Below are 13,430 nucleotides of genomic sequence, written 5' to 3'. Positions count from 1 at the left end.
CCGGAGTTAAACCACGACAACATGTTTCTTTCCTATTTACTTCTATGATCTCTATACATCACTCTAAGTAACTTTTATACATTTAAAATCACACTGATCTTGCTAACATAAAAATACAACAGAAGAAATTAAAAAAGAAATAATTTCTAGGTTATTTGCGTTGTACCTAGGAAGTGGCCAATAAAAGTCCCTAAGTCAGTTCCTTAGATCACAAATCCCATAATAGAAGCTCTTTACCTTTACAATGACAGGTGGCCTGTTGACCACGATATCCCTGCTCACCATCAGAACTTCTCCACACTCTGGATCTGAGACAGCAACTACTTTCATAATGTTGTGATCACAGAGATAAGGTCCATATTGACTATAGGATATACACAGTGGAATTTTTTTCACTGTAAAACAAACGTATTTTAATTATTTTTTCTTATTTTTTGGCTAATATTTCCATTTTCCTTCCTCCTAAATTTTAACTGGTACTTAAAATGGCTCAATTAAATGTTAAGTTATCACAGCATCTTTGAACACAGATATGATTTTTCCAGGCTTAGGGTGATACATTGCTACCTTCAACAACCAGCTTCACACTTTTCAGTTAATACAACTATACCAGTGCATTTACAAGGAGGTTTGTTTATTAATATTACTATTATTATTATTACTATTATTAAAAATTTGGATATTAAGATGTTAACCATCCAAAGAAGTGTTTATGCTCTGATACACCTTTGCAGTTACCAGCATATGGTATACCTGGAAATAATTACATTTAAAAGTAATTTAAAGGAATTAAAGTGCTTAAAACCAGTGTTTTACACTGGCTAATATCTTCTGGCTAAAGGAAATAAATTGCTTTTCTGATAAACAGATGTAACTTTATCTTTGTATTGAATATAGAATCCAGAATTGATTAACAGTAACGTTTAAATGATCATCAGAATCTCTAAGTCTTGAGAAATTAAACAAAGACTATGAATTACCTGTCCTTATACACGTAGTATTAACACTGATGATTTTTGAGGGATCACCCTAAACGGCATTCAGCGGTCAATATTTAACATAGTTTCCATTTCACTTCCCACTAATATTAGGAAGTCTCCACTAACCCTAAAAAGCAAAGTATCTTCTGAGAACAGTGAATAGAAGGGCATTAGACAAATTCACGTTCTTACCTTCCCTTGGACCTAATGTGACATTCACACTATCTTTCCAAAACTGATCCATTGGACAACCACTGTAGGTTATTATTTGTGCGCTCAAATTAAACTTCAGGTTTTTGTTTTCACCACGCAGATTTTCAAGCAGCCAGTGCAGCTGGACGTCTTCACCATACATTGGGCAGTTACCCATCTTTAGCCTCATGTTAATACCAGAGTCACTCAAAAATGGGTTTTTCACAGATGATAGCTCTCTCTCAATATGACAGTTGGAAGCATTGCAGTACCCTGGGTGAATTCTCCTGTAAGCTCGGTAGTAGGCTTCTTTGTTTTTCACAGAACCTGTTGAAGAAGATGCATGATAATGAATCTGCTGGAGGCAAAAGAAGTCATATCTATGTAAATAATATAATTAAATTTCTTCTTCCTCCTTCCTGAAACCTTATGTAGTGGTTTGGTGTAGAACAAATTACATCAGTGAACAAAAAAAAATATGGTAGTCTGAATGCATAGAAGAAGATAAATAGCTGAGAAAAACATTTTTAAAAATTTACTTCTATTAGATTTAAAAATGGTCATGTAAATCTCAAAACATAGAGTAAGTGCAAAACTCAAAATATAACTCTTTATAAAGGTTAGAGTGAATATGAAATGCTGCCATGTCTCTTAAAGAGCAAAATATGCCTTTCAAACAAAGAAACTGTCAATTGATTTCTTTTTTGTTCATGTAAAAAAAATATTCAAAAACAACAGAGCTTGCAATTTTACAACCAACTGTGATCCGCTCTTCATTCCTTTAGGCAATTTTGCTGGTTGAGCTCCTCCCTACTTCTGGAAAATGAAAACCAGTAGCCCAAAGTAAGAACAGCAGAATATCCTAATAATACATGAATTTAGTAAGTAAGCACATTTTCTGACAGGCCTGGTACAAGAAGGAACAAGTAAAATGTTAATCCTGAGTTTAAAAGAAACTAGGGTTTTTTAGATTATCTCAAGTCTGCTAATATTTTAAACTACTGTACAGGTGAGACCAGAACATGTATGTAAATAGTGGTATTAAAAGGGCTGGAAAGCATGTCCTGTGAGGAGCAGCTAAGGACTTTGGGTTTGCCTGGTTTGGAGAAAAGGAGTCTGAGGGGTTACCTCATTGTCCTCTACCCTGGCCTGGGGAAGGGACATAGAGATAGAGGTGCTGATCTCTTCTCCCTGCCATACAGTGCCAGGATGTGTGGGAATGGTTCAAAGCTGCACCAGGGAAGGTTCAGACTTGACATTAGGAAACATTCCTTTAGCGAGAGAGTGGTCAAACACTGGAACAGCATTCCTAGGGAGGTGATCAATACCCTGTGCCTGTCAGTGCCTTAAAAAGAGGCATTTGGACAATGCCCTTAATAACATTCTTCAACATGTGGTCATTCCTGAAATGGTCAGGCAGTTGAACTAGATGATCATTGTAGGTCCCTTCCAACTGAAATATCCTATCCTATCCTACCCCACCCATCTTATCTGGATGTACATACTGTGTGTTTTGTTCAAATCACCTAAAAATATTTAGAAGTTTAGGAATCAAGATCTTTGAACAGAAAGTCATCTTCCTCTTTCTAAAAAAAAAAGACATCCTCAGATTGTTGTACTCATTTTAACATAGGACAGATTACATTGATAATTTTATATTTTTAGCAGTTAAAATTTCCTGTAATCCATTTAACGACTTTTCATCATACCTAGTTCATACTTGTAAGACCCAGTGATATCTTCAAATTGCTCACTGCCAATATTCTTGGTGATTAGAAGCTGTCCACATGGCCAAGCATCGCAGAAGAATTTTGTTTTTTGGGCATTGTTTTGTGAAAGCCAGCCCACATAGTTTGAGTTTACTCGAGAAAACATATGATGACCATCATAGTCGAAGTCCAGTTCCCCTTCTCTGATGCTTCGAACCCATGTAGGGCCGCTGCAAGCTGAACCTAAGCCAGATAACAAAAACATTATAATGGGTTGTAACCTGAGCAGTAGAGAAACTCAGCAACATAAGCTGAGGAAAACAATTATAGTTATAGTAAACAGGTACCTCTTCCTGTTTCCAAAGGTGTCGGATCCAGACACTGCCAATCACCACAGCACTGATTTAGGTCCCTACGAGCCATCCAAGATTCATTCCAGCAGTGATATCGCCTGTAGGATGCAGAAATAGAGGATTAAAGACACCACTTGGATCATTAAGTTTAAATCCTCATGATGGAGAAAAATCATGTCAGAGATAACCTTTTAATCAACTGAAGACTCTCTATGTCATAACACTGTTAGTGATGTTTGGGGACAGGAGTTTTTTGTTTTGCTTTATATAACTCAGACTGGAAATTTGTTCCAGGACCTTGTAGACCTGAGAGCAAAACATTCTTTTTTTAATTGATAATATGCCAACCCAGGTTTTGGTTTTTGGGGTTGTTGTTTTTGGTTTTTTTTTTTTTTTTTTTAAGTAGTTTATATTTTCTAACATTTTTCTCCTGTTTTTTTAGAGGGCAATCACGTACTGTCTTAGTCTTCTTTTTTATGGTTTAACAAAGAATAAACCCTTAAGTCTTTTGTGCTAAAATAAGATCCTTGTTCCCTTAGTATTTCGGTTTGACCTCATCTTTTTGAGTCTTGAAAGGGAAGAAAATTCATTAAAAGCTCTCACAGATGAGACTTGGATACAAACAAAATTCTGGTGCAGTGAAACAATGAACATAAAGGCCAAGGGTGAAAACACAAAATTCTGCTATGATGACTGAGCGATACTTATATGAACATGAATTGAAAGATTTACAACAATGAAGTAATCCATGATAAGGAGCCTTAGGAAGAAGACATAATTATCAACAAAGTGATTATGACTGAAGATAATTGTGATAATTTTTCCCTCACATTTCATGATCTACTTAATATTGTTACAGCTACTAAGACTGATGGCCTTATTCTTTCAGCTGAGAAGGATAAGCAGATACCATCAATTCTCACAAGTGAGTTGTTTTTTTTTCTTTTATGAAAATGTAGGTTGAGCAGACTCCCTCTTCAGTAATTTCATGTTGCTGAAATGCATTAGGAAACAGAACAGCCTTGCCACACCAACAAGAGATGCACTAGTCTTTCTATCTTTTTTTTTTTTAAAAAAAACAAGAGCTTGTTTATTTCTTATTTACCATAACTTGTCTTTACCACACAGGTTTTTTCCAGTACAGTCAAAAATCTCACTGATACCAAGGGGATTCTCAATTGAGCAGGGAAAACAGAAGTTTGTGACAACGCGGCTTGGAATTCCCAAACACCTCATCACTATAAGGAAAAAAAAATATTCATTAGTCATTACAAATGTTAATTTATCAAAAAATCCTCCACTTATTTTATAAATAATTCTCCTATATTCTACTTTGCAATTATAAAAATAAAATGGATAGTAGGCAATATTTGGAATGAAGTGATTCTGTTTTCAAAACTTCTTTTTAGTGGTTGAAAAGTAGTCTAAAAGGAGGCTAGCAGAAAGGAGTGGTTTGTTACAATTCCAGCTTTAAAATAAAACAAAACAAAAAGAAAGAAACACAAACAAATCTATTGTAAATTCAGAAATAATGATCCTGATCCTGCATTTATAAAACACCCTAGAGGTTTTTTTAAACAGTGTACTACATGAAGATACACCCTGAATTTTATTTTATTCAGTGTAGAAGCAGGTTCACTAAATAAATGGTATAAAATTGGAACTTAATTTTTTTGTCTGTAGAGTTTAGTTCACTACTATCTCATCCTTTGCAGTTAAAGAATATCGCAGCCTTCTGCCTTTACATTTAGAAGGAAACATTGCTAGAGATTGTCTTCCTGTTCATAACTCAGTGTGTTTTCTCATCCTTCAAACCTCATACAAAGGATAAATTTTGGCTCCATGAGGCTGCATTTGCTCTGTGTTTTAATGAAAGCTGCACTATCGAAAGCTGCATGGTACAAAGGTCATAGAAAAGACAGTACTGCTTCTCCTCTTGCTCTTCACACTGTATAGGAAAGCAACAGATGGATAATAAACACTGTTAGGAGACATGATATATCATAACAAGTGAAAAATATTCCATTTCTTTTCTAGTAAAGTTCTTATGAGTAATATTTTTCCAGTAGTTTTTAGAGTCAGAGGTTTTTGATCCTCGTTTTCTGTCTTCCTTTTTCGGTAACTAGGTAAGGGCAGACTGAAATACCATACCTGTGCACATTACTGAAGCAAGAGACCCACAGTACCCATATCTGACCGGCCTGCATCTGCCATTGTACCACTGCTGAAGAATAGGGACACTTCCATTCCAGGAAAATGGTTTTGTTCCTTTCAGGTAATCATTGTTTTCTGGAATCTTCATGATACTGTTAGTGGTATGGCTGCTTATCTAGAAAGAGAAAAGAAAAACCACCTTGCTGACCAAATACCACCAAACCACCAAATAGATGACCATGTCTTCACATCCTATGCATATCACAAAATCATCAGACATTAGTGTTACAAGTTAGTTTTTCCTGTGAATCTGAGCACAGAAAGTATTTTCTCTGCTATTCATATTGTGTCAGATTACGGTGCAATCTGTCATTCTGCAATATAATATAAGAGTGATCTGATATATTCAGAGGTCACACACCACCAGAAGTCTTACCATGTGATTTACCACCATGCTGACATGCACAGGATCATTGCGCCAACAATGGTCGCGATCAGAGCCGTGATGGTAACTCGCACCCATGTCTAGTATCTTCAAGCAGATATCCAGAATCCCATCTTCAAACTGAGGAAAGAGAAGTTAACACAGGCACCATGGTATTCCGACACTGACAAAATTCCTTTCTTGTCCAGTCTTCTTCATGTATATGACCTGCCCTCTCTCCTCCCCTACCCTATGCTGTATTTTTTTTAATCAAGCACAGCTCCTAGTGGTCTGCATGGTTTTGACTATCTGCCTGAAGGAAAAACAAAGGGAAGAAAACATGTCTTTTTTGCTTATGTTTGACAAATGGAATAATTTTTCTTCAGAAGCACAGTATTCTGTTTCACCTTTTCCAAGAACATATTGCAGTTTCCTTAAATTTACTACAGAAAACTTCCAGTTTAGGCTACAGTGAGATTCTCAAACATATTTTATTTTTATGCATACATAGTCTGGAATGGTCCTAAAAACCTTTTTCACTTCATAACATAGCATGCATTTCTGAAAAAAAAACGTGGATAACAATTCATCCATATATGGATGATATCTACTTCTGAACAAGTCATCAAAAAGTACCTGTCCAAAGTGCCATGGCCGAGAAGTAATATGCTTGTGAACTCCTTCATACAGTATGCCATGTTCATTCAGAACATATTCTTCTCTATGGGCCTGATTGTCCATATAAACAGGGTCATCTGGAAAAAAAATAAAGCTATCGGTCAGACCATATGTACGTTTATAACAGGTCTGTATCTTCTACCTCTCTCTTTTCCTACTTTTTTTTTTATTTATACTTTTAAACATGTTCAAGGATGAAGGCTCTTTATATATAAATATTCACAGACCATTCCTACTTAAGGTTTGATACTACCTTTATTAAGCCTCTCCCTGTTGCAGTAAATTGAACTACAGGACTTCCAATTTATCTTCACACTAAGCGGTTCTAGGAGTCAAGCATTGTGCACTTAGAGCTGGGTACCTGATTTTGATCAAATCAGAAGAATAGACAATGTTAATATTTGCCATTTAATGATTTTGGCAAGGTCCTACAGACTCCAGAATTGCTTGCTACCAGAACCAGATCTACAGAATTTCATTTGTATTTGTACTATATTATTTCATGGTGACACCACAGAATGAACAGAATGATTGAGATTGGAAGGGACTCCTGGACATTGTACGGTCCAATTCCCCTGCTCAGGTAGGGACACCTGGAGCTGATTACCCAAGACTATGTCCAGAGGTCTTTTGAATATCTCCAAGGAGAGAGAGAGAGAGAGAGAAACTCCACAACCTCCTTGGGCAATCTGCACCAGTCACCCTCACAGTAAAAAAGTGTTTCCTGACATTCAGAAGAAACCTCCTGTATTTCAGTTTGTGCCCCAGCGCCTCTAGTCCTTTTCAAGCCATTGTAAAAGCATGGGGAAAAACATGTCTACTACCATTAATAAACCAAATCCAAACACTGACAGTGCTGAATTTGCAGGATAAAGAAAATATAACAACAACAAAATAATCCTTCCCTGTTTCTCAATATTTCTGTGATTCCAACTCTTACTTACCAGCTAAGTAATAAGTATGTTCAATATTTTTACTCATGACTATCATTTTTCTTAAAATTATCTGATCATCACTAGAGTTCTTACCTGCACACCAAGGGTTAAAAAGGACATAAAAATCTCCAAGACATCTCTGATATGTGTGGCCACAAGATGTGATTTGCATATTGAGTATATAACGGCCAATGCAGGCGCTGGAGGGAGGAAACACGCTGATATTGATGCATTTTGGCTGATGAATTTTGTAGGAAGCACTCCAGCAGGTTTGATCTAGACATCTGCCCATTGGGAAGGTACATTTCGTCTCATTTGATTCACAGGGTCTGAGTCCTTTTCGGGAAAATAAATACAACTTCAATCAGACTAAATGAAGCGCATGTAAAAGGCAAATAATTTGCTTAGCCATCATTTGCAATGCAAAGTTCCCAAGAGCGGATTTGGATTTCTTTTTCACTTGTGACTTCTGTAGCAGAGTGAGAAAACTTTACATGTTAGCAGAACTGCCTGAGTTAGGGGAAGGTAATCTTTTCACAGAACTTAAATAAGTAGATATTACTTGTCACGGAAGACTATGGACAATATTAATTACTAGCATAGGACCGGGAAAGACTGCACAGAGTTTGGGAGTGAATACCTGTCTCCACGGTGAAAATGGCCTTGTCCACAGAGTCATCCCATTCCCGATTTTGGAAGCGAGCATAAAAGCTGAAGGCTTGCCCTCTTCTTATTATCTGTCTGTCAGTTCCGAAGAAATGAGTATTATGGATTTGGCAGTTGGAAGGACAGTTGAGGTCAACTTCTCCCAGCTCAATGACTGCAGGATGGAGAAAGGAACACAAAGGGAAAGACAGATAATTAAGTCCCCTCCATTGGCTAAGGTCAGGATTACATGAAAGAGGAGATAATTATGAAAGACAGAGATAATTATTTTGAAAAATTAATTCAAGACCTAGTTCAAAATTCAGCAACACTAAGACTGTGACATACATCCATAAAAGCATCCTTACAAGTTCACCACTTCACGAGCTTGCAGGTGGAAACTTTTATAATGCTATGATTTGTAAAGCTGTGCTACCAGTTTCACATCTTTTATAGTGTGTCTTCTTGCTTCATAAATACCTGATGCTGAGGAATGATATTAGTATCTCTACTTGCAATTTGATTTTTCATTGTAATATTCTCTCCACATTACAATACAGTGTCTACAGGCAGTTATATTTTGATAACAGCTGGACAGCAAATGTTTTGCACATGCTGTCAGTTAGAACTTGATTTTTATAAAAGTAATAAAATAATAAAGTAAATTGAATAAATAAAAGAGTTGATAACAAATGTAGAAGTTTGAAAATTTAGTAGCACTCCAAATGATTCATGAAAATAATAGATATTAATACACATACCCCCAAAATTGAAAAGACTGTTACATATGCACGGAAAAGTCTCAATTTGCATTTCCCAAAGTCATAAATGCTTGTAGACATCTTTGAGGAACTTTAATAGAGAATATTCACAACTTGTGACATTTAAAAAAATGCTGACAATCTATCCCAAGTGCTATGGTTAGCTTGACAAGAATCTTGGCTGATCCCCCCTTAGGCACCCTGCCTGGATATCAGCCATTTCACAGAGGTAATTATGATTCTAGTGCCAGAAGGATGGGTGGCAACACTCATTTTGACTTATTTGCATACAACTTCTTATTTTCAGATGTGTTTCACTCTAATTGAAGACAATGGAAGCCACAGATCTCAGCAGTTTTGGAAACTGGGCTTACTGAACTACAAAGTCTTGTATATTATTTTAATTCTAAAGCGTTAAGTTTGGTCCTGTTAAGCCTGCAGAACAACCAAACAGTGCTACTTCTCCAACTATATTGGCACTAAGTTGAATACAGTGTTGGTATTTAGGAGAAACTAACTTTTCCCAACCAGAAACAAGGGTGTATCCACATAAAAGGAGACATAGCTAAACCCATGGGACCGGGGACACTTTCCAGTGGAGTTTCCCAGGATAACATCCTGAAGTAAATTGCAAATGAAATGAATTGGGGGATGGGGGGTGGGGAGAGAAGCAAGTTTTTCTGATGTATTTATTTGAACCAAAATAATTTCATTTTTCATCTACCCATAAAAATTTGGTAAAGAATTCGTCATCCAGCTCTTCATCAAATATCAGCAGATAAACAGAGACCTGGGCGTTACCCATACTAAAAACACGCACACTATCAACAGCAAGCAAAAAATACAGCAAAGCATTACAACATAATTGCTCATGAATGCATCATACCTGCTGACAAGAAAGAGCACCAGAATTTAACAGAAAATCTCATATCTTAATGGGAGTTGTCAACCATAAGGCAGTGTTCTGGCTGAACAGAAAGGATTAGAAGCGCTTACAGCACACATGATGAATTCCTGTGGTCAAGAACACTGAAAGAACCTGGGAGATCCTTGCCCAACTCCCGGAGGCGTTTATAAACCAAGACAACTACACTTCATCCACTCATTAATCCAGCTGAACCGGAACATCTGGAAACTGAGCTATTACATGTTTCCCAGGGAATTTCTCTAAAGTCAGCCCACAATTTGCTTATCAGAGTTAATTATCACAACCGGATCACAAAGGAGTGAACTATTGCCTTCTTAAGCAAAGGCTGCTCAGAGAAAATACTAAAGGCTAATCAATTTCACATCTCTTGCTGGTTTTCTCTCTCTGGTAGAAACTCAGCTTCCAATACCAGCCACTGGGTTTGCTCTATCAGTTCACATTTTGCCTTCATTCCAGAAAGAATACTCCAGGTATCCATTGTGAAATAATTGTTTCTAGCATGAAAATACTTAAGACTAGTACTTCTTATTTTATGCTCAAAATAAAATGCATTCTTTTCAAAGCTCTATTTTATTCTCAAAATTAGCTGTTGTTTCATCACTTCCTCTCAGAGTTCTTTTTTTCTTTTATAAAAGGAAAGTTTTTTTTCAAAAATTGTTGGGTTTTTTTTCTTTCATTAAGTCCACAAGTAAAATCTAAACCACAGAAGTAATCCCTAGACTTGATTCCACACTGAAATATGTACTATTTTTTTTTTTTGTCCTTAAACCCAACTGTTTAATTATTTCTGCCTTCATTACTGAGTCAAGTGATAGTAAAGTTTTAAGACACTCACCTTCCATTTTTCTTCTACATGTACTAGTGTCTGAAGCACAGTACTGGTGGAGGTATCTGCTTCTCTGCAAGAGGCACTGCAAGGTCTGACTGATCTCCTCTACGAACCAACCTAATTTCCTCTCAGTAACATTTATATTCAGAACTAAAAGGCTGTCACACATATTGCATCAACAAAATACCAGTTTACAGAGAGGCCCCACCCATGTGTCTACTGATGCTCATAAATGATTCATTTTAACTTCCAGCATTATTAGGGAGAGTCCTGTGGCTGAAGGGGGGAGAGATTTTGGTACCTCACCTGTAGCATTGCACTCAACATCTCACAGCTTACCATGTCTCAAAAATATTTTAAGCTCAGGATGAATCTAAACACCTTTCAGTGTAAGCCGCTATTTTTAGTCATTTAAAGTTCCTGTAAATCCCAGAACCTACTGTTACCTTCTGTCTAGACGTCTTCAATCACCTACAGGTGAAAGAACAATAGACTTAAGTTGAATTCAGACTCTGAATATGATCATCAGCAAAAATTTTTATTATAATATAAGCAGAAATCCCAGCTTTCAAAAATTCTGCATAGCACTCCTTCCATTAGAGATCAGAGTAAAATAAAAAAAATTTCCTAGATAATTGTAAAATAAACAGAGGAGATGCATTAACTGTTTTTAGCATTAACAGTAAAATTTAATCTAAAAATTACAGAATTTATTTATCGTTTGTGTGCATTTCTGTTGTAGAACACAACCAGTTATACAGCTTTTTAGGTTACTCTACTTCCTTTCTCCCAAAATTATGAAAACCATTATTTCCAATAATTTCTGTGAACAGAAAACATTTAAGTAGTTTGATACCAAAATGTATTATTTTATTTAGACTCCAGGCAAGCATAAGAAAATAAAACAAAACAACTACAACAGTGTTTTCTCTGCACATTCAGCGATGAGGACATCAGCCTGTAAATAGAAGAGGTGGATTGAAATTTCCTCTGCCAAACCAGAATGAACATTTGCTACAGTTGTCTCCTATCCTTTTATGCCTCTGTGGCAAGCTTTACTCCATAAGAAAACGTTTGATTAAATTCAAATTTTTCTACTCTGGATTAAAGAAAAAAAAATCCCAAAAAACACCCAGCAACCAAACCAACCCCAAGCCAAAAAATCATTCATTGATATAGAAAGAACGTAATGACTGAAGTTCAATGATTTGCATAACTGCCTGGATTCTAGACAGTGCTTTAAGAAATCATAAAATGAAACAGCTTAACTAACACTGAAATAACTTAGTAAGCATAGTTTAACAACTCATGTATTGTGAAATAACTTCACAGAAATGAAAGAAAAAAAATCAGCACATCAACATTGGGTTTGGAGGAGACTAGTTAAAATAGTTGTATGACTGATACATATGAAAGTGAACGTAATATTCAATGTGTGTATATTTAAAATTTATAAATATTTGGATAGGTGGTAGGAAGACATGAAAAAATATGCAAATACTAAATATTCCATTCATTTGTCATATACTTGAAAACTTCGTCTTAATATTTGTCATTTGACTATTAAACCTCAACTCATTGAAAAAAATAAAACTGAACCCAATAATGTTCCATAATAAATAATTTTGTAGCCATAAACACATTGACTTTAAATCAACATGTAAAAGGAGAATAGTAGTGGTCTAGTCACTATCAGACACCTGCCTACAAACGTATGCCCATACTGGTGTCCAGACAACAGAACAAAAAAGTACCAAGGTTGGTTAAAGTTTCCAAGAGTAGATTAAAATCCCTTCAAATACATCTAGTTCAATCACCTGTCTAAAACATTTTGGTAAATGAAAGCCTGTGACAAATAAAAGAAAACAAATAAGCACCAGTAAGTGGCTGCACCTGTGGGTTCAAAGAGACTTAATTAAGAGTTCAAAATAATAAAGGCCTGAATCAGGAGCGGAACACTTTCTGTATGGATATGAGTCACTGTAAGTATGCTCACCTAGATCCTTGAAGCTGCTTTGGTGCCTACCTGTCTCTGCAGGATCACTATATAGATACCCAGCCCCAAAGCAAAGCCTCTCAGATACCCAAGCTCGTGCCTATCAGTGTTTGCAAAGCCATCCAATTGCTGTTGCCAGCTCACAGTTATCAGACTGGTTGGTCCTCTCTCTCAAGCCTAAGTCTCAAGTGCCTAAAGTAAGAATCTTTAACAAGGTAGAAAATCATAGTGTACTAGCTCTGTAGGTGAACTCAGTCTGTTCTTACCCCTCTTGCCTTCCAAGTACTGCATCATATGAGTTGGACTCAGGTAGTCCATGCAAACAGGGACCCCACCCTAAAGAAAGGGGCGTGGGAGAATGAGCACAAACAGGAAATAAAGATATGGTTCAAAGAAAGGTTTTGTCTCTCACCTTATGGCCTGTCTAAACAACTGATGTGTCCTGATGGTTGACCTCCAGGGAAGGTTGTTGCCCTCTATCCAAAGAGTCTCCTCCTGGAAACAGTTTCCCTTCATGTACGTGCCTGACAAGGTACACCAAGCTAAGGTTGATAGTACCTTGGTCCCAGCCCGGGGTGCTTTTCCCTTCTGCCTCCATTTTTATCCTTAACACCCCACTCATTGGTCACCCAAGCTGTCATCTCACATTATTATGGCATCTTACACATCCAACATTCCCTGAAATATACAAAGAAGGTGATATGATGATATCATGATATGATGAAAATTCTGCAGGATAGCACATTTATGAGGATTTAGGTGCTTCCAGAATTTAAGCCGTTAAGGTTATTAAGCTTCTTTAAAGACCTTGACTTCGGCACTTACTGCACAAGCACTTATGCTATA

The 13,430-nt window shown here is 36.6% G+C and overlaps 1 protein-coding gene across 1 annotated transcript; it reads right to left on the bottom strand.

The window, feature by feature from the left end:
* Positions 1-237: 237 nt before the first annotated feature.
* On the bottom strand, positions 238-12,920 carry LOC104504856 (protein-glutamine gamma-glutamyltransferase 5-like; the record flags this gene model as incomplete). Its single annotated transcript, XM_010147172.1, has 11 exons — positions 238-395; positions 1,173-1,499; positions 2,882-3,124; positions 3,229-3,332; positions 4,340-4,472; positions 5,386-5,563; positions 5,825-5,953; positions 6,449-6,567; positions 7,435-7,518; positions 8,066-8,245; positions 12,851-12,920. Coding segments are annotated over 11 exons (1,725 nt in total), but the record flags the coding sequence as incomplete, so codon positions are not given.
* Positions 12,921-13,430: the final 510 nt, after the last annotated feature.

The sequence above is a fragment of the Eurypyga helias genome, unplaced genomic scaffold (genome assembly GCF_000690775.1).
Source record: "Eurypyga helias isolate BGI_N326 unplaced genomic scaffold, ASM69077v1 scaffold12582, whole genome shotgun sequence".
Lineage (NCBI taxonomy): Eukaryota > Metazoa > Chordata > Aves > Eurypygiformes > Eurypygidae > Eurypyga > Eurypyga helias.
This window is presented reverse-complemented; position numbering and strand designations above follow the sequence as displayed.